Consider the following 20,850-nt stretch of genomic DNA (forward strand, 5'->3'; position numbering starts at 1 on the left):
AGATAAACTGAGCCAGGATAACCGAGACATCCCATCTTAATCCCTTATCCTAGTTTTGTTTAACGAGTCCCAGACACCAGACATCGTTTACAGCACAAACTCTTAATCTGAGTGTTTATACATCCGTTAACTGCAAGGGGCACTGATGAACTTGAATGTTAGTTTCACTTCAATTTATACATTTAATTGCTATATTTATTTCCACCATAATTATACAAACCTAATACGATGCACATTAGCTCAGGTGCAGAATCACTTATCACAGAAGAATATTTCATATTACATTTGGAATATTACCCCTTAATTCCATTACAGTCATCTAACAACTATTTTAGGAGCAGTAAGCTCATTTTGTGAGTCACATATCAATTGAACTGAATCTATTGCGTCTATTACAGGAGACATAAGACATATTTACCCGTCCAGATAATTGTGAATTGTTTGATGTGATTTAGAATGAATATGTAAACGATGCAAAAAAAAAATTACAATTTCTCATGTGATTGTGTGTTTTAAATGTTTTTTTTAAAGGATAAACAACAGGTTTCGATACTGCGGTGAAATACTTCATTCATAAAGATATAACGCCATTTAGGTGACGTCATCCTCTTAACCCTGCAAGGGGGAAATTAAAGGCGACTGAAATCAGCTCGTGGCCGCGTGTTTGCATTTCCGTGCGTGCCTTGCTGAAAGCGCACTTTCCAACCGTCTCCCCGTGACGTGTCCCCGATTTTTCCATCAACCTCGTCGAACTTTGAATATTTTTTTGCAGGCGACTGACGCAAGTGAAGAGATTCCGCATTACGTCATCGACCAGACCGTACACACACAGCAGCGGGAGCCAAGCGCACTGCCCGAAAATTTCCACTATACGAGCTGCCGCTGCTGCCGCTGCTGCTGCTGCTGCTGCTGCTGGCGGAGAGGAGCCCCCGGCACCGCCACAGCCGCTGAACGTGCAGCGATGCTGGAGCCCAAACCAAAAGTACCGTGATCTGCACCGAGGGGATCCGAGCTGCCGACTGCTTCTATGTGGACAAACCGGCGATGCTGCATTGAAATGTCTCGGAACAACACACTGGTAAGTCCTCCCCAGCAAGTGCGCTGCTGCAGCTACTGAGACTGCTGGGAGTCCTGGGGGGCAAGCAGGCAGGCAGGCAGGCAGGGAGGCAGGGAGGAAGTCGACCTCGACCCACTTGCTCCCTAACTGGGTGACATGAGTTCCGGCGGGGAAGTTGCGGGGTCAGAAAAAATGCAGCCACACGTGCGGGAGACAGTTTATGATTGCAGGTCTTCTGACTCCTCTCACCCCCATCACACACACACACACACACACACACACACACACACACACACACACACACACACACACACACACACACTCACAGGTGTCTGTTGATGTGTGATGCCTGAGTAGTGCAACCATGAGGTGCCTCTTGCTGCCCTTTGTACCTCTGTGTAATATAGTGCGGAATTTAGCTGCTTTCTTAAAAGTCTCAAAAACGACAAGGCTGTTTTTTTCTGCTCAGGATTACGTCTCTTGTCAGGCTTTTTGAATGCAGCTCATGTGGTTCGGTGCTGGCCTTGACATCAAACAACGCATCACAGTGCCATTCTCTCCAGGGTTCATGTAATTAAAGGCTATCTTGCACTTAGAAGGAGCAATTTGAATGAATTTGATTTGATTTTTTTTTAAAGCATAACTTATGTTTTTTATATAAATGCAGTAACTGAAAATACCTAACTATTGTATTATTAACCGCTAATAAGAACCAATTATATTGCCATCAAGTGCGGATGTGGTCATTTTTCAAGTTGTGGCTTTGCTCCGTGTTTCGGGATCCTTAACCAGACGTCACGGCTGATATAAGAGCTTAGGGGTTAACGTGAACTGGGCCTCAAGGACTTAATTAACAACATCACGCCAGCAGCATCAGCAGCAAGAGAGCAGCCCCAAATTTGTCACCGCTCTCTCTCACAACACAAGGCTCCCAAAGTTTTGGCCTTTTTGCAGCCGAAACCATGGTGATCGTCAGCAGGGGACAGAGAGCAGACATCGCCTCCTGCTCCCAGACGGGGAGAGGAGACACTGCTCCTCCTTCTCCGCTGCAAACCCCCGAAGCACCAACATCTCTGGCCGTGCTGAGATCGACCCGATTAAGCTGAAGTCTGTGGCGCAGCTTTCTGTTGTTTCGCTCTTTGTCATGTTTTTTTTTGTCTTTTCTTTTCTTTTTTTTTTTTCAATTCCCATCAGGTCATGGGATTCTGGAGGCCGCTGTGGTTTATAGTCTGCTGATGTAAAAATAACTCAGGCCAATCAGTTACAACAGCTGCGACTGCACCGAGCCGGACTGCAGATTGCTCCTCAGCTCAAGTTAGTGCTTTTGTTTGGAAATGTTGCATGACCGTCTACATTCAAGTGCATCATGAGTAGGAGGAGGACGCAAACTCGCAGCGCTGTCTGTTAGCTGGCCTGTGTTTTATTGAGCGGCTGCAGATAAAGACACGCCATGTAAATAAGTATTTTCCTGAAGTGCACTCGTATTTTGGGGGTCCATCAGAAGCCTATCCAGCATGAAAAGATGAAGTGAGTCACAGCTTTGCTTTTGACAAGTTCTCGCCCTCTGATTCTCTGCGCAATCATTAACGGTAGATGATGATTTGCTCTTTGAAAGGCAGGGGTCACTAGTTGCTCCGCATCGGACTGTGCCACAGGGAAAGAGTAATGTTCGCTGGGCACATGCCAGCACTGAGGTTCGGGATCTGCAACCAGAGAGCCAGCAAAGCCGTCGAAGAATGTGGAGCCTTTTCATTTGCAGTTAAAGATAGAGGCAGCGCACGCTGTATCCTTGAGGACAGTTTCTAATTTCAGACATCTTCAGCGCCCCCCCACCAACCCACCCACCAAATCATTTTGGACTGCTTTTGTTGTCACGTCTCCACATTCTGCAGACGTTTGAGTTGCATACATTCGAGTTGCATAGGTTTTGCTTGGAGGAGCGGGACTCGCCGTGTGACTACCATGGTGCTGCACGACAGGTATTCCCGTATCGTCTTCCCGCCTCCTCGACCCTTGTGCCTTTTTCGCGGCGGCTGCGGCGGCTTTAATATCTGCCGGGCTGGTAGATTGCATCAATCTCTGGTATTTCTGCAATGGCGGCAGGTCACGTAGGCGGTGCTCTGCGTGGTTTTGCCTGTGATGCAGATAAAACCAGTGTGCGCTTTTGCATTCACTCACTGTGCAAGCCTGTGAATGGCCTTGCATATCCATGACTACTGAGATGGCATTGGACTGCCAGATACGTTTGTGTCATTGATGCATTCACCAGTGCCCACTAACTATTTTACAACTGTCTCTTGTGTGTGGTTGTCACTGAGAACATTTACTGCAGCTGACATTAGTTTGTTCCGTCCGTCTGTCATGCGCAGCAGTAATCACTTATTTTTTACATCAGTCAGTTTGTTTTCATCTAACCTTTACCTCAAAACCACTTGCTGCTTTAATCCCAGCGTGATCCCGCTGCTTGTGCCTAAATGTCTACTTCCACCTGCAAATGTGATTCTCTGGGATCAGATGCAGGACAGGAGAAAGAGAAATGTGCCCCGTTATTTTGGTTTGCAACGCCGGGTGAATTCTAATCTGCACACGGCGGGTCTCCGCAGCATATTTGGGTCTCCCAATTACTGTCAAAGCAATTTGGAAATACCATGCCTGAATGACTGTCTTTCAGGGTAAAAAAAAAAAGAAGAAGAAGAAAAAACTCAGTAGCCCAAGAAGTGCCACTGTGCTCTCAACCATAACCCTGCCAAGCCTTCCATCACAAAACACATTACTTTGGTTAAAAAAAAGAAAAAAAAACTTTTCAAACTTTTCAGCAGCGGGAGGTGCTTCTGAAATGGAAGGGGGGGCTGGAGGGGCTGACGAGCTCTATGTTTTTACAAACGGAGTAGCTGGGATCTCTGCTGCCATGGCAACCAACCACATGACTAGGTGTATTAGATTGCCTCAGACAGGGTGCAGCGAGGCATGGCGTGAGCGTGCCACTTTGCACCTTCCAAAATCTTGTCCTTGTCTCGCTGCTCAAAGTTGTTTGGTGACCCCGAAACAGACACGCACGTTCACTGTCTGGCAAGTGTACTTTGGCACCTGATCCAATTAGCAAATGTACGAAAACAACAAACTTAAAAACATAATAACATTATTTGTGCCTGTGCAACAGGGCCAGATGGACCTTCTCTGGGGGGTCCTGGGCTCACTGCGGCCCAACTTTAATTGTGGAATATGCACAATTGAAGTGCGGAGAAACAAAGCAGAAATTATGAACATTTCTACGTAGAAGCCTCACCTTTGACTTGAGAATAACTAATAACAGAATTATTAAAGTATGCACAAATCTGTAAAGGGAAATACATTTTAGAATCTACCCAAAGAAAACAAAATCAACTGTCTCAAACAGTCACAATCTTATCAGGTCCTGGCAAGCACAGCCACACACAGCTGCCCTGTCAAATTCAAGACCTCTCCTCATGCTGATGGCCTATGCACAGGACTGTATGGGTCTTTATTTCTTTCTACTCTGTTAAAGGGTTTAGCTGATACTATCAATATTTAAGAAAAAAATGAAGATAACACAAATGTATCAACTCAGACTGGAATTGTTTCCAAACCGTTTCCAAGGTCTTGCTGCTAATAGAATAATCAATTGTATTCCAGCAAAGTAGCATGAAAGTGCTATGGTGCATTTACTTTCTGTTTCATTTGTTTTTGCATTGCCTTTCACACATGTACCCTAGAAAGGCTTTAAATTCATTGATTAGTATTTTTTTTTGTACTTTGTGCGGGCTGCTTCTGTGTCCAGTCACAGATGAAGCAAACACTTTATTTAATCAGCATGGTCAATGGAGCTTGAGGACAGTGTTTTTTCTCAAGAAGTTGGTACGGTTAGGTACAGTTACAGTCTGAAGTCTGAAGTTTCAAACCACTGTTGCTTTAAACATAACTAATTAAAGTAGCCAGCTGTAGTCATTATATCAGTGCTCAGAATAAAGAGGAGAGTAGAAGAATGATGATGTGAGTCCCTGAGAATCCAGCCTTTAGAGCATTATGTAACAAACAATGCAGCTGTTTATGTGTATTCTGTGAGAACAGAAACAGTAATCATGTGTTATATAAAGTTGAATAGAAACAGTGCATAATTTTTATTTTATTTATTTATTTATTTTTACAGTTTTTAACAAGTGACCTGTGTTTTTTGAAGGTTATTTTTTTATAGAGAAATTTGGAAAAATGTGTGATCGCTTCTAAAAAGAAAAAAAAATAAATAAATACAAGATTAGTAAGTAAATCTGTACTGCAAATAGCTGAACGCGACCGTATGAGCAGCCGCTATTGCCTGAGTTGTAACCACCCCTGCACAAAGGCGTTACAAAGGCTCTGAAGTGCTTTTCTTTTCCTTTGGATCAGAGCGATTGAAGACCACGGCGGGAACGGAGACAACATGGCAGACAGAAGGCAACTGTTTGTCGAGATGAGTAAGTGCATCGAACAGAAGGCTGATGGAGTTCACCTGCTGCAGCATAGGGAAAGACAAGCTCCCTGACACCCTCCAATTGGCCAAAACTTGCATGGCAAATGTACTAGTAGGGTACTGAAAACAAGTGGAGATCCTGTAGTCGGCCACTAGTTTGTAGTATTTTAAAACCGGGTACCCAAGCTATTCAGTATTTATGTTTACTAATGGCTACCGAAAGTTTTAGTAGTATTTTCAGTTAACAGGCTGCAAACATATAGCTCTCAACCTTGCAAAATAAAGGTTCAGAAGAGACTTTTTACCTCAAAAGCCCCGTACGTGTCCAGAAAGCATTATATTTTCGGCTTCCTGCCTAAACAAATGCTCGAACCTATCCGAACCCCAAAAGAGCTTTTGTGGGATTCAGGCTCTGTACCACATCACTTCACATTCATATCAACATAATTGGATATTTTTATTCAAGTATTTTAAATCTAAATTTTCTAAAGTCTGTTTTTATACCAGGCTATATTTTATAATGTCATTTATTATTGTTGTCACAATAAAATCTTGAGCATACAGTCTCCATACACCACACTATACATATAGGGTTAGGAAAGGTGGGCTATCAGGAATGTCTCCACTCTGGATTTTTGCACGAGACTGTAAACAGAAGGCTAAATATGCTTCCTTGGTGTCTGTAGACTTTCTTTCATTGTTATTTATGCTAGGCCATTGCATTGGAGTTCAGAAAGAACAAAATAAAGATCTAAAATAAGTCTGACATCTGACCATTATTAACACGTGATTGTTCCTCAGGGGCTCAAGATTTGGACTCCATACGGTTATCGACGTACAGAACCGCCTGCAAACTGAGATTTGTGCAGAAGAAATGCAACAGTGAGTGCCACTGCCACACAGTCAAAGGTTCGCCTGCGCTTGCTGTCCTCGGCGCTGACATTTTTACCTTTTCCATTTTGCCCTCCCGTTTGCCCCCCAGTGCACCTGGTAGACATTTGGAATGTCATCGAGGCTTTCCGAGAGAATGGCATCAACACCATGGACCTCAACGCTGACCTCTCGGTGGCCCGCCTCGAAATGGTACTGTCCACCATTTTCTACCAGCTGAACAAGCGCATGCCCACCACCCACCAGATCAGCGTGGAGCAGTCCATAAGCCTGCTGCTCAACTTCCTGCTGGCAGCCTATGACCCGTGAGTAGCATCTCTCCTGACAGACGGCGGCTGGTTATGTACTCCTTTGACATTCGCCATTGCAGTGTGAAGTGAAGTAGAAATACAGACTATTTACAACCGTAATGTTGCAGCACACTCGCATGGAGTGTAAGAGAGCCAAGTGGTAATCGCTGGAGGTTAAAAATCTGCTTTTTGCTCCTTAGGAGAGCAGAATTCTTTTCTTTTTTTCAGCTTGGCAGTTCTTTTTCAAAATAACCTGTGATGTAAAGTTCTCTATCACATTTTCAGGGAGGGCCATGGCAAGATATCTGTCTTTGTCGTGAAGACGGCCCTAGCAACCATCTGTGGTGGGAAAATTTTGGATAAATTAAGATGTAAGTAACTGTACAAAGCCTTTTGTTTTCCTTTGTAATTGTGAAAAATGAAAAAGAAGGAAACAAATTAGCCTTTGATAAAATCATAGATTGTTCCTGTTTAAGTAATTTATGTATTATTTGTGTAACTTACAAATCTAATTTACTCCATCTGGGTGCAGCCCATTGCACTTCAGTCCCAGCTCTTTACGACTAGAAGAAGTTATTATTCTTTATATGCAGATGAGAGTTTATTGTATAATCTGCGCAATCCACAGGAGCTGTTGCAGTGGGTCGTGACAAGGGGATGGTGGGTGTTTGTGGTGTCAGAGCTGCGTTGTTTGGTGTTCACGGTTCACAATAACCGCTTCACTTTAAATTGTTTTTACAAATAAAGCACCGCAATTATTTCGTGCTATACTGTTAATTAGCTTACTCTGGTGCAGACTAGTGACAATTACTTCGCCTAATTCGCTTTGTTTCCGCTGCACTCCTCTCAGATATTTTTTCACAGATATCTGACTCCGCTGGAGCTATGGTTAACCCGCATTTCGACCAGTTTCTGAGGGAAGTTCTAAAGTTGCCCATGGCAATTTTCGAGGGCCCCTCCTTCAGTTATACAGAGCAAGCAGCAAGGACGTGTTTTGCGCAGCAGGTGAGTCTTGATTGATGCCAGGTGCCATTAAAACAAGAGCGAAAGAAAGCTCTAATCTAGTTCAGTTCAGTAATATATTTCCATCCCATTCCCTCCCCAGAAAAAGGTTTCCCTCAACACCTTCCTGGATACGCTGATGTCTGACCCGCCCCCTCAGTGCCTGGTGTGGTTGCCGCTCATGCACCGGCTCGCCAACGTGGAGAACGGTGAGATCACAAACCAGAATATTTATAAAACGGGATCAGGGGCTGTGTGAGGATGTGAGAAAATTCAGCTTTGCATCAGCAGTTGGGATTACTCCATAAAAGTAATGCAACTACTGATTACTGAGTTAACTGCTTTGTTTCATAAGTAATTAATTACTTATTACTAATCACTTTAGTTAAAAAAAAAAAAAAGAAAGAAAGAAAGTAACAGTTGCAAATATTGCCTCTGTCCTCTTAACATGAATGAATCTTTGCTCTCTGAACACAAACTGCACATTTCACAGAACAAACTCATATACAGTACTGGTGCCTTTTGCTCAGCCCATATTATTGAAATAATATGGGCATCACATCATTGTTTTCAGTTGTTTTTCTAAATTTCAGACAATTTGAGGATAATAAGACACTTTTAGCTTGCAAAATATTTCGGAGAAGTAATGGACTCGTTACTTGATAAAGTAATTAGGATATAATGACCAGTTATGCCACAGTAATCCTGTTACATTACTCCGTCATTTAAAAATAGTGGATTACTTAGTAATAGAATACTCGCCAACACTGTGCATCATAATCCTAAACCACACACACATGCACTTGCACACACGCACACTCACACCCACACACACACACACACACACACACACACACACACACACACACACACACACGCACCGTAGTGTGAGTGACCCATAGGGACCTGTCACTCTGTGCATAATTATGTCTGCGGTTTGGGCGTATTGGTGATGCACTCATCTCCACTGGTGCAAGTTGAGCTTGAGCAGCGCTGTCACATGTCAAAGTGGTGCTGATTGGTTTGGGCAGGACGGGACGAGCATCGGACTGAACAGACAGCACGTCTGACCTTAAATTAAGCGGAAACTAATCCTCTGCACAAAAAAAAAAAAGAGCTGGCGCTGCGACGGCAGCTTCACAGCATTTGTGTGTTTGTTTTTTTTTTGTGGTTGTTTTTTTTCTCCATCTGCTCGTGTGTGTTTCCCTTTGTGTGTGTGTGTGTGTGTGTGTGTGTGTGTGTGTGTGTGTGTGTGTGTGTGTGTGTGTGCACGCACACGTTTGTGTTTGTGCGTGTATGTTTGTTTGACCCCTCCTCTCCACCTTCCCCCCGCAGTGTTTCACCCGGTCGAGTGCTCCTACTGCCACACTGAGAGTATGATGGGCTTCCGCTACCGCTGCCAGCAATGTCATAATTACCAGCTCTGTCAGGACTGCTTCTGGAGGGGGCATGCCAGCGGTTCCCATAGCAACCAGCACCAAATGAAGGAGTATACGTCATGGGTAAGGAAAGAGGGAGGGAGGGAGGGGAGGCAGGATGCTGGAAGAGGTGTGTCTGCACTGGACCAGTGGCTGCGGCAATTTTTGGTGTTTTTTTTGTTTTTGTTTTTGTTTTGGCCTTGATGCTGTGTGGGGTGTTTTTGTGAAATATGTTTTGATTTGTGTCTTTGTTGTCGTTTTGTGGGTTTATTTTTGATAAGATTTGTACTTCTTACGAATTGGCGCAACACTGTGTTTCTCTGCAGAAATCCCCTGCTAAGAAGTTGTCCCATGCCCTCAGCAAGTCACTGAGCTGTGCATCCAGCAGAGAGCCTCTTCACCCCATGTTCCCAGAAATACCAGAGAAACCTCTCAACCTCGCGCACATTGTGTAAGCTGCATTTTTTTCTTTTGTTATCATTTTTTTTCCCTTGCCTTTGCCGCAGCGAGACAGCCGCGCGGTGCCGCAGCCGCAAGAGTTTGTTCTCGGCTGATAATTATCTTGCTCCTGCCTCCAAGTCTGTAGTGATTCCAGTCAATCTCCTGGGTCAACTGATCAATGAGGCTTAATTACAGCCTCGGGAATGATTGTAATCTGCAACACTGTCGCTGCCCACCCCTCCCTTCACCCCAAGGGTTTATGTTGCTTTATGAACGATAAGACAAAAAGCCCGGCAAGCATTGAGCATTTTGTTGCCATTCGTTTTAACAATTAGAGCAACACTATATATTTACAAAAACAGAAAAAAATGTTTCTGCTAAAAAATGGAACTTGAAGATAACTTAGCACTATGTTGATTTCTTTAATGACATTCACCTGAGTGAAATTGTTCTAATGGAATGTTCTCATCCCCTCTGTTCTTCTGAACTTTCCCCAGAGATACATGGTGAGTTTATCTATTTTACATGAAACATCCACATGTCCATGTGTAATGCATTACTTTATTCTACAATCCTAACCTTAGACAGGAAGTCCCTTTTATCTCACAGCATATTATTCCCCCACTCTCCCCGGGTTGGTTTTGTCCTGCACACTTTTGCTGTGCTCAAGTCTGTCCTATGCTCCTCTTGTTCCGCTTCCACTTTCCCCATTATAATCCACATATTTCCACTTCTATGAGTAAGTAGATCCTGGAGTAGATGTGTGTAGCCATCTTCTCTCTCTTTGCCACACAAAATGTACTGTTTCCTGTCCAGGCCTCCAAGACCAGTGAACGTCGCCACTGACTACTCGCTGTCCCACTCCATGCCGACGTCAGGGAACCCTTACTCCACCAAAAAGTGAGTACAATGGCTGCCCTGGATTCTTCCAACGGATGTATTCAGGTTACCGTGCTCCCTGGAGGCCGTCCGAATGCGGCTCACAACGTATTTATTTTCACTTCCTTTATTTTGCCCAAAGTGTTTGTGTGTGTGTGTTCACGGGTCTGTGAACATTCCTGCTTTGTCTTTCCACCCTGTGGCTCCCAGTCCTGAATGTAAAATGGCTTGCCTTGCAGCGGGATTAATGATGTTGAGCAAAGAAAGACGCTGACTGGGGCTGCTCCCCATCTGTTGAAAGGCAAAGGGTAAGTGACACAGGTGTGCTCCGAGACTGCCTTTTCAGCTCGGTGCATGTGTGATCTAATATAGATAATAACCACAAGAGGATATAGTGGAGTGCTCATCATAGTAAGGGAACAAAGACCCCAGTAGGTGCCTTATGATGCTCATACTTGAGGCTGGATGAAGCGTGCGACAAGGTCAGTGGAGCAACCTCCAATGTCCTGGAACAGATTTTCATTCACCAGAAAAGCTATCATCACTTTTCTAGTATTGAACACCTGTCTCAGTCAGTGTTAAAACTTCAGCAGTCCCACTTTCCTACAATGAAGAGGGCCGAGGTAGGATGCATGCCATCAGGCTCCTCTGCACCTGCGTTCAGTCAGGGAACACTACTCCCTTTCATTGCTCACCCCCTATAGAAAACACACTTTGGTGACAAGTGAGGGGTCCACTTTACTTGTTCGGTGTGGGACTACCAGAATTTTCTGTCACCCTTTGCAAAGGCAAAAAAAGTGTAAAAGTGTGTGGCTCAATGTGTGCCTTTTATGAGACATTTTGTTTTCACAGCCAATTGTGCACAACTGTATTAAGGTATTTGGGGTTTTAATGCAGCTAAGAAGGCACCTGTAAAAACGCTATTAACTTTGCAATGTAGCTGCGTCGCTAACTCTGAAATCTCGCATGTCCGTTCTGCAGTCAGTTTACCAATGTGTAAAGGGTTGTCCTGTAGGAAGAAGTTGGTTGCTGCTTGGCAAGGGGTGGTGACGCACATCTAAAATACATTTTGTAATTGGTCTTTTTGGAATGTGAGAATGACAGTGTTTGTCCAATCACAAATTTTGTATTCTTTTTAATTGCCATCATTACCTATGTATTATTTATAGACTCTGTATCTGATGGTTATGTGAAATAAATGCAATGGAAATGCATGTGAGGCTTACACAGTAGAGGCCCCTGATCAATTAGGGATAAAGTGCATGTGTGTGTGTGTGTGTGTTTTGCTTTGTTTTTTGGTGGAGAGGGGGGAGGGGGGGGCTGCTTGAGAAAAAAAAGAGACATAATAACTTTTTATAATTTTTAATCGAGAACTGAGTTAATAATGCTGTTTAATGTTAGTGGGGCATGTAGTTCATACAGACCTTGTCTGACCTGCCCTTAATGGAACTCCAGGCCTTCATCAGCACCGAGTGTGTTCTTCCAAACATAACATGGCCTTGTTTCTGTCCAGTCACCCGTGAAAAAGCTGCTTTTCAGCCACTCTTCTCTTCATCTCCTCTGCTGCGCTCACTCCTTTTCGCCAGCGCTCCTTCTGTTCCCCAACTCCCCCGTTGTCACCTGCGTGATGTGTAATGCTTTGAAAACCCTGCACTGTTTCAGGTTGAACTACAACCTGGACGTCGCCGATAGACTTGCCGACGAACATGCTCTGATTGCCCTGTATGTGAACCTGCTCCAAAACAAGCCCAGCACATGGTCAGTTGGTGTGATGCTGGCTGTGCCAAGCAGCACAGGGAGGCATTTTGCTGTGCTGAGCTGCCACCTGGTGACCTTCTCCCTGGCCTAACCTTTTTATGAGTGTGTCTCAGCCCTAATACTGCATGCTGCCCGTTTTACGGTTACCAGATAGAGATAATACTCATCATCAAAACCATTATCATCACTGTAATAGGCATCATCATGATTCAGATGGATTTACTTCAAAAGGGAATCCAGAGATTTTGCCAGTAATGGTTTTGCAGGAACGTCAACTTAAAGCAAGTCTTATGTAAAATCTTACTTCAGAAACAAAACATGGTAAAAATCCATCCATCCACCTTCTACACCCGCTTCCTCCTGCACTCAGGGTTGTAGGGGTCTGCTGGAGCCTCTCCCAGCTGTCATAGGGCAAATCAGCGTTACACTCTGGACAGGGCGCCAGTTAATCACAGGACCACAGAGAAAAAAAACAAAGACATTACAGAGTCACAGTACAAAGTCAACATAGACATGTAGAGTTCCCAATTTGCCTCACATGCGTATTTGGACTGTGGGAGGAAGCCTGAGAACCAGGAGAGAACCCATGGAGACGCAGTGAGAGCATGCAAACCCTACACAGAAAGGCCCCAGGCCCAGGAATCAAACCCACAACTTTTTTTGCTGTGAGGCGACAGCGCTAGCCACTGCACCGCCGTGTCAACCTCATTGTAAGATTAAATTAAAAATTGGCAATTTTTCTTAAATGATGTCACAGCTTTATTCCACTTTCTGCTGGCCATTGCAGTTCGTGTACCAGAACAACAATCTATATATCTAAAGAAAAGGTTGTTTTTTTTTTTGCAAGTCCCACTTAATGTGACCTCTTTCCGTTCATTGCCACCACCTTACAAGTGGAACAATATAACCTTTTGATTAGATAATTAAAAACATGAAAAAGTATTTTCTATTCTATTTTCTGTCGGTAGATTCCCCTAGTTGTTCCACTGTGTGCCATTATCTTCAAAGAAAGTTTGAAAGTATGTGTGTTAAATGACTCCTCTTGAAAACGTTTTGTTTTTCAAAACTATTGTGATAAAATCTATTTTCCCTGTATCACAAACCAGATATCCCTTCTGTTTGTGTGTTTGCGGGGCTGCTTTGTGTCATCCATCATTCCACAGCCTCCTGTCTGGGTGCACCGTGTACAGTCACTCCCCATGTACTTGCAAGCGCTCATCCATATGAACATGTATCACTGTTTTGCTGCGGTTAAAGTGCTAACCCCTCTGGTCTTTAAATGTGATATTTATTACTCCTACTCCTACCGCTTTTACGTAATAGCGCCAGATTCATTCCTTCTTTGTTTTTACACAAGTAGCTTAGTGTGATTATGTGGGCGTCAGCCATAGAACATTCTCTCCGCAAACTAATCTTTCTCCTGGATAATCCAAACCTGCTTCTCTTTTCATTGCAGCTACGATGGTAACTGTGTCTTGTAGTGAGTTTTGGTCCGTGTTTTTCTCTCCGTCAGCTTGCTGGAGAGCAGCAATCATCAGGATGAAGAGCACAGCCTCATCGCTCGCTATGCTGCTAGACTGGCTGCTGATGCTGTGGTAAGATATGTACTGTATGTGTGTCTGTGTGTGTGTGTGTGTGTGTGTGTGTGTGTGTGTGTGTGTGTGTGATATATATATTTCAGATATTTATCAAGCACAATATCTTTACACCTACGTTTACAGCCAAAAAGGGCCTCTGATGAAGGGAGTCTTTCCTTCCCCACAGCTAAAATAATGGGACTTCACAGGCTTTGGCCATCTTCCATCTGTGCTTGTTTATGCTCTGATTAGGTCTTGATGGATGTCTGGTGACTTAACTGTTGTGCCCCCGCCTCCTCCCCACTGTGAGATATAAGATAAGGTGGTAGATGACATCACCCGGAGGTAGAGCCAGCTCACGTGACGTCTGCCTTTTCTTGCTTGGATTCATCGACAGGCTCAACAGCAGAGGGTCTCCACAGACCTGCCCTGCTATCTGGATGCCAACAAGCAGCAGAGGCAGCTCATCGCCGAGCTCGAGAGCAAAAACAGGTTGGTATGAAATTCACCTCCACAGTAAAGGCTTTTGTGCCTGGCTATAATACTACTACTACTACTACTACTAATAATAATAATAATAATAATAATAATAATAATAATAATGATAATAACAACAATGCAAAACAAAGCAGCTAATAAAAAATAATGTTGAGACATTGTTTCAATTGTGCGCAACAGTACAAGTAAATTGGATTTAATGTATCTCAAATTGAGATTTTTCAACAAAACAAACATCACATGACCACTTGCATTTTACATGGTTCACATGTGCAGAGAAAAACAAATTCTCACCAGACTTTGTGGTTGCCTTCAGTATTCAGAGGCTTTGGTGCTCATTTTTATCTAAAAGAGGTACATGGTTCTGCTGTTACTACACTATTCCCTTTCCTTTTCTGCTACACTATGTGTCTATTGATATTAACTAAAATGGTAATGGTTGGTGAACGCATATATACGCATATAGTATTTTTCAGATTGTATTTGGCCAAAAACTATACAAAGAAGGTGTATTTTTTTCTGAATGGGGTCAGGTGGACAGTCATGTCTTTCTTTTAAATCAAATTGTGATCCATAAACAAAACAATGTCTGAGCGATGACCTGCTAGCGTAATTGCATTTTCTCTCTCCTTGCCACAGAGAAATCCTGCAGGAGATCCAACGTCTGCGCCTTCAGCATGAGGAGGCGTCTCAGCCACCTCCTGCCAAAGGTCAGCAGAACCCCACCCTGCTAGCTGAGCTACGACTTCTCAGGTACTGCTTTTGTCTTTACAGCACACGTGGTCAGGCATCTCTCATGTATTAAACAGCTTATTTATGAGTCTGTGGACGCTCATCACGTTTGTATCCGCTTGGTTTTTGCAGGCAACGCAAAGATGAGCTCGAACAACGAATGTCTACTCTGCAGGAGAGTCGGAGGGAACTGATGGTGCAGCTGGAGCAGCTTATGATGCTTCTTAAGGTAGAACGGACACACACCCAGGTGCTTGTGGTTTGGTCTGTCTTGCTAGTCTAGTTTAAACGACATTGAAGTTGCTTCTTGAGGTAGGTGAAAGCAGCAAGGCTGGATGATGAATTATTACCAGTTCTCTGTCATCAATTCATTTCAACGTGAGCGACATATCCATTAAACTAAGATGCAAATCAACTTTCTGTCTGAATGACCACTTTTTGCTTGCTTGCCTTTCACACGGTATGCACAAAAAACTCAAAACTGAAAACCAGCCCCTTGTGATGGGCACTGGTACCTCACTCAGTTGACCATAAACATTCCAAACCAGGGCTTCATTCCGCTCTCGCTAAGTGCCTCACAGCCACTGTGTTTTTGTCCCCTTCCAAACGTATGGAATTTGTAACAACCCTTTAACAAAAAATAGAGCATGACGTGATTTACCAGCAGCAAGACATCACTGTGATTAAGCCCCTATTAACTCCTTACACTGGGCAAAGTGGTGAGGATAACATTTCAATTAGCTTGGAGGGATCAATGCACCACCTATTAAACTTGCATGAGGAAGCCACATGCTTGTTGCCTCGTTGCCGAAACAATGATGATGACTTTATGAGAAATGCTGCTCATGAGCCATGAACTACTGTTTTTCAGCTGGAGGAAGAACGCAAACAGGCTGTGAGTGTAAACCTCTGTGGCGATCATAACCTCAAAGGATGGCAGCATGTCCAGATTTAAATCCTACTGCTGTTGTTGTGTTGTGTTGTGAAAAAACGCTTTTTTATTGCCTGCGTTGTATTGCCGTTTTTAAGCTCGTCTGGATTGTCAATTTTCACCAGACAGCACCATCTAGTGGTTTGTTATGTTTACAGTCGGAAATTGAAGGGGGAAAAAAATAGCACGTTGCAAGAAATAGGGTTGATTGATTCTGCCGTCTCTGACCTATTTAAAATGACATCACTGGAGGTTTTAATTATGAAATGTTTTTTGATTTGCAGTGAATAAAATTGTGAAAATGCATTTTGGTAAAAACACAGGGTTTCTGTAGGCTGTCAAATATGTCAGAACTAGCAATTTGATTATGACCTACGATGAATGAATTTGGCAAAGTCACATCTAGAGTTGGGTGTTTGGTCTGAATGTGTTTTGTGTTAAAGTGAGTAATCTAATTTGTGGGGGAAAAAATGCGATCTGGCTTGAGAAAATACCCCATAAACCATGTACTAAATACATTTTTGGTTTATGTTAAAGCCAGTTTAGATGCATAATATATAAAATATATATATAAATATTTAAATGAACTCTTCTTTTGTTTATTTTGTCTCCAGTATTAACATGTTTTATCAGGACCTTCAGAGACCCTATGTAGCTGTGACATCAACACTTTGAAAGACACTGTGCCACTAGTTGGGATTTAAAATATGTTCTCTGCGTTGCAGACTCAGGGTCCTGGCTCTCCGCGCTCCTCCCCCAGTCACACCATCAGCCGGCCCATCCCAACACCCATCCACTCGGACTCTGCTGTTACCACCCCGACTCACACACCTCAGGACTCGCTCATGGGCGTGGGAGGGGATGTACAGGAGGCCTTCGCTCAGGGTATCACAGCTGCAGCATGACATCCTGGATATTGTGTCCAAAATATTCCTGGAGGTTGACCACCATTTTTTTTTTTTTTACACGAACAATGTCTTTTTTTCCAAGGTCCAAGGAGAAATCTGAGAAATGACCTGCTCATCGCTGCTGACTCCATCACCAGCACAATGTCGTCTCTGGTGAAAGAGCTCAACTCAGGTAACGATGCATGACTTAAGAGCTTGTGTTTTTGTTTGTCGGAGCTGGTGGTAAAGGGTTATTTCTCCTCAGAGGGTGGAAGTGAGACTGAGAGCACTGTGGATTCAGACTTTGGCCGCGGCGACCTATTGGCCGCAGCATCTTCAGATTCATTCTTCTCATATAAACCAAGGTACAGCACAGTACTGACCAACTTCAAGGCTCTGTATCATGAAAAATTCACCTTGTCATTGTTCATCTTTTACATCTATTGCCTGCTCTAAACCGTTTTGGAAATCAGCCCTGTGCGAAGTCACAAAGGGCACATGTACAGTACTTTAGCGATACATCTCACGGGTACAGCAAAAATTGTTTTTTTTAATGCAGTAATTCTGCTCAACTGATGTCTGGATGATAAAGAATATCTTGTGCTATATTATACATGTAATGTAATCCTTTTTTTTTTTAATGAAACTAACCTTCTGTATTCAGAATTCTTTATGGCTAGACTCTTCCTCCTCTCACCACCATGCAACTTCCTCTAGCCCTTCAATTTATTTCCATTTGTTTAGTGCAGATGTTGGGCAAAATACCTTCATCAGCATATAATCTCCATCAAAGACATCACCTTTAACATTCTTTCAAGCCTCTGAAATTAAATAAAGAAAAAACAATCCATATCTAGCACATCCTGAGCTTTCATCCGTTGCAGGAGTTGCAGCGCTGCAGAGGGGGAGCGCTTTGAGAACGATCTTGAGCAGCAGTTGGAGGACGAGCTAAAGTTCGAGGAGCTAATGAAGCACAGGCCTGAGCCAGACAAAACGTGCATGGTGAGACTGTGGTATCTTGTGATTATTTAATCCATTCTTGCCTTTTTTCTTAACGTCCTTTATGTCTTTTGGGTTGTGCATGTACAGGTGACGCTGCAGCAGTGACTGTGCTCCTCCAGGTGACTGCCAGGTCTTTATTGTACACCATGTTTACACCGTGTCTTTTAAAGAAATGCCCTTATACAACTGCACAAACCTAAAGACTATAGTGTAAATGTTTTTATTGCATACATATCATCCAGATGAACAAAGCAAATCATTTTACCCTGTAGGTTTGCATGACGTTTGTTGAATAGTCTATTTGATATGATAGTTAGACAACAGTTTTTGCATTGACAAATTTGTGTACTAAATTGTAGCGCTTGCTGGTAACTTATGTAGTGATTTAATAGAAAACCAGATAAAGTATAAACCTGAAGAATGCCATGTTATTACCATTATACCAGCAGAAAACACAGCATCTTCTTTTATTGTTTCCAGTCTTCAACAGGTGAACAGCATTGAAAGCAACACTAGTAGAGGACACTGGCCGCTCAGAGCGCTGAAGGTTCAGAGAGAGGTTGAAGATCTGCTTGGAAAACAACAACATAATACATTTATGGAAAGCTATATTTTTAACCAACCACATACTGTATTTAAGGTGATACTGTGACAGATGTAAAGAAAGTTAATAGTGAGCTGTCTTATTATGCCACAGGTGCCATAAGAATTTGGGGGATTATTTCGTAATTTCTAAGCCTTTTTATGAGTTGTCAAATACAGCCACACTGTTCCAACAGGGTGGCAAATGTTTCAAATTCAGTGAAGCAGGTTCTAGTGTTTGTAATCTGGGTTAAAGAAGGAGACTGAGACTACAGTCAAGCTATAGCTGGTAAATCATGCAATATTTTGTAAATGTTGATTTTACCACTATTCCATTGGTACTATTTTACAGAGTGGCTTATGTTTGTTTGTTTCTGTCTATATTTTGCTTTATTTGTCCTGTCCATTACAAAAAGAGACACTGCCTTAGCTGGATGGATGACCCTGGAGGAGGTCATTCAAGCTGCTAATGCAGCATGTAGCCAACATTTTACTTACTAAGCAGCAATGCTAGTTGTCCACAGTGGACACTTGAGATTAAACTCATTAAATTTAAAGCTGAACTGTCATTATCTTTTGCAGATAGATGGGGCCCACCTAAATATATACCCACCTACGTACAGTCATGGAAAAAAGTTTTCGGACACCCTTAAAATTTTACTCAGTTCCAATGATTGTCATTAGATTTTTGCCAAAGAATGTTTTTGCGTGTGTCAAAAGGTTCAGAGGCACAAAACAAATGGAAATATTTTTTTGTTGATTGTAAATAAGACAAAGTAAGAAAGCTAAATAATTCTAATTCTTGGATTTGTTGCAAGGGACGTCATCTTGCTTAAACACTGGAGAGAACAGTGCATGTGCAGCACGTGGGAAAATGTTTTGTGACTGCACTAAAATAAACTGCACTCGGAGAGTAAAAAACTGATTCCTATTGCAACACATCACAAATGCATGAAGTGTCCAAAAACTTTTTTCCACCACTGTGTAATGTCAAAACATACTGATAAATGTTTTTTGGGTTGTTGTTTTTTGGGTTGTTGTTTTTTTTTTTTTGTTTTTTTTTAAATGTACGTCATACCAATGTGTGTAGAATTCAAGTGTTGCACTGACGAGGGAATTGTGAACAAGTTATGTTTACTGTCAACCAGTCATTTGTTAAGGTTCAGTGAGTAATCATTTGTTTACTATTAAACACAAATCACTGTGCAACTTGCACACACACACAACCTCGCTCGCTCTCTTCTATGATGCTTCTAATCAAAGTGAGTGTGACTCTTTACATTATTCCTTTGCGCAAAGTGGCCAGTCTAAATTCATAAATGTGTGACGTATCAAGTTTGATTTTCAAGCAAGTTCATAGCAGTGATTTTGCATGGTGGTGATGTATAATAAAGTGATGACACATGACATTTTAAGTCTTTGAGTTTCTATTACAGAACACATTTTGATAAACGGATGGCAGAAAACATTTAAATACCCTAAAGGAGGCGTGGCAGTTGCAGCTGGTGTCTATCTATCTTCTACTTTGTAGAAAACACAGAGGCAGGTTTCCAGCAATGTCTAATTTGAAATCCTAGATAGGCCCTTAGATTAACTTTAGACTTTAGACTAACTAAGGGAAAATATGCAACAAAACATAACATGCATGATACCTGAAAAAATGTGCTAAAGATGTGTACACCATAATGAGTTAAGCTGTACTGATTTATATAGAGACAACATTTCAAATAACTGAAGTTTTTCCAAAGTGCTGTGAAGGGCATGAGAGCAAACGTTTACATTAATGAATGAGTGCAAACTTACACGTATACAACTAAATGAGCAAAAGAGAAAAAAGACTTTCCACAATGTGGCATCTCTTGATATTGATATATGCCGTATTGTGCCGGCCTAATTTCTTCAAAACATCATATCTAAGGCAATACCTTTTCACAAGCACGTTTTCAATCTTGCAGGAAAAAATTGCATGGCTTCCCTCTAGTGTTGAAAAGAGAGATTGCAGTCATGTCAGTGACGCACTCGATCTTTGTCTGGAATTATATTTGGCATTAGAAGCGGTGCTGTGACTGCTTCGGCAGTGACCAGCCCTAACCCTATTCATTTTAAATTATAATTATTTAGCTACCTCGAGTAATCTGGTATCCTTTTGCACTTTGATGCTGACTTAAAAGGCGTAGCGGAGAGGAAATAATTTCACCGTTTACTTGAGTGGTACGAGTTGACTGAGCATTTGTTGTTGAAAAAGAAAAAATAAGAAATGGGACACACCCAAAATTGTGTCAATTGTCCCGTTTCCAAAAATAAAAAATAAAAATCTAAGTTCTGTATTTGTAATTAGAAGTGTGCTAATTAACAAGGTTTTGTTCAACTCCATCATTACGAGAGTTTTTGTTTTTTGTTTTTTTTGTTTTTTTCCCTTTCTTCCTGTCAGGACAAA

At 42.4% G+C, this 20,850-nt stretch overlaps 1 protein-coding gene across 9 annotated transcripts; it reads left to right on the plus strand.

Moving 5' to 3' along the window:
* Positions 1-664: 664 nt before the first annotated feature.
* On the plus strand, positions 665-19,820 carry dtna (dystrobrevin, alpha). 9 transcript variants are annotated; one of them, XM_076021544.1, is made up of 24 exons: positions 665-1,078; positions 2,982-3,036; positions 5,462-5,529; positions 6,327-6,407; positions 6,508-6,721; positions 6,992-7,077; positions 7,557-7,711; positions 7,812-7,917; positions 9,044-9,210; positions 9,453-9,577; positions 10,384-10,467; positions 10,686-10,754; positions 12,109-12,204; positions 13,718-13,799; positions 14,179-14,273; positions 14,919-15,032; positions 15,144-15,240; positions 15,883-15,906; positions 16,668-16,827; positions 16,933-17,022; positions 17,095-17,194; positions 17,714-17,831; positions 17,919-17,961; positions 18,322-19,820. In XM_076021544.1, the coding sequence occupies exons 2-23, from the start codon at positions 3,020-3,022 to the stop codon at positions 17,934-17,936; spliced, it is 2,166 nt and encodes a 721-aa protein (XP_075877659.1). In that variant the 5' UTR covers positions 665-1,078; positions 2,982-3,019; the 3' UTR covers positions 17,937-17,961; positions 18,322-19,820. The 9 variants fall into 9 exon arrangements, with proteins under 9 accessions (XP_075877659.1, XP_075877658.1, XP_075877657.1 ...); XM_076021543.1 differs by having other exon boundaries at positions 666-1,078; positions 17,919-17,970; XM_076021542.1 differs by having other exon boundaries at positions 666-1,078; positions 17,919-17,950.
* Positions 19,821-20,850: the final 1,030 nt, after the last annotated feature.

The sequence above is a fragment of the Nelusetta ayraudi genome, unplaced genomic scaffold (genome assembly GCF_046127955.1).
Source record: "Nelusetta ayraudi isolate G7.1 ecotype Tasmania unplaced genomic scaffold, CSIRO-AGI_Nayr_v1 ptg000011l, whole genome shotgun sequence".
In the NCBI taxonomy this organism is placed as follows: Eukaryota; Metazoa; Chordata; class Actinopteri; order Tetraodontiformes; family Monacanthidae; genus Nelusetta; species Nelusetta ayraudi.

What these genes read in the sequence shown, in the direction of transcription:
- dtna (XM_076021544.1), top strand. An exon ending in AATTTTGGATAAATTAAGAT is followed by an intron (nt 7,078 to 7,556) that starts GTAAGTAACTGT and finishes CACTCCTCTCAG; the next exon opens with ATATTTTTTCACAGATATCT. An exon ending in CAAAACAAGCCCAGCACATG is followed by an intron (nt 12,205 to 13,717) that starts GTCAGTTGGTGT and finishes TCTCTCCGTCAG; the next exon opens with CTTGCTGGAGAGCAGCAATC.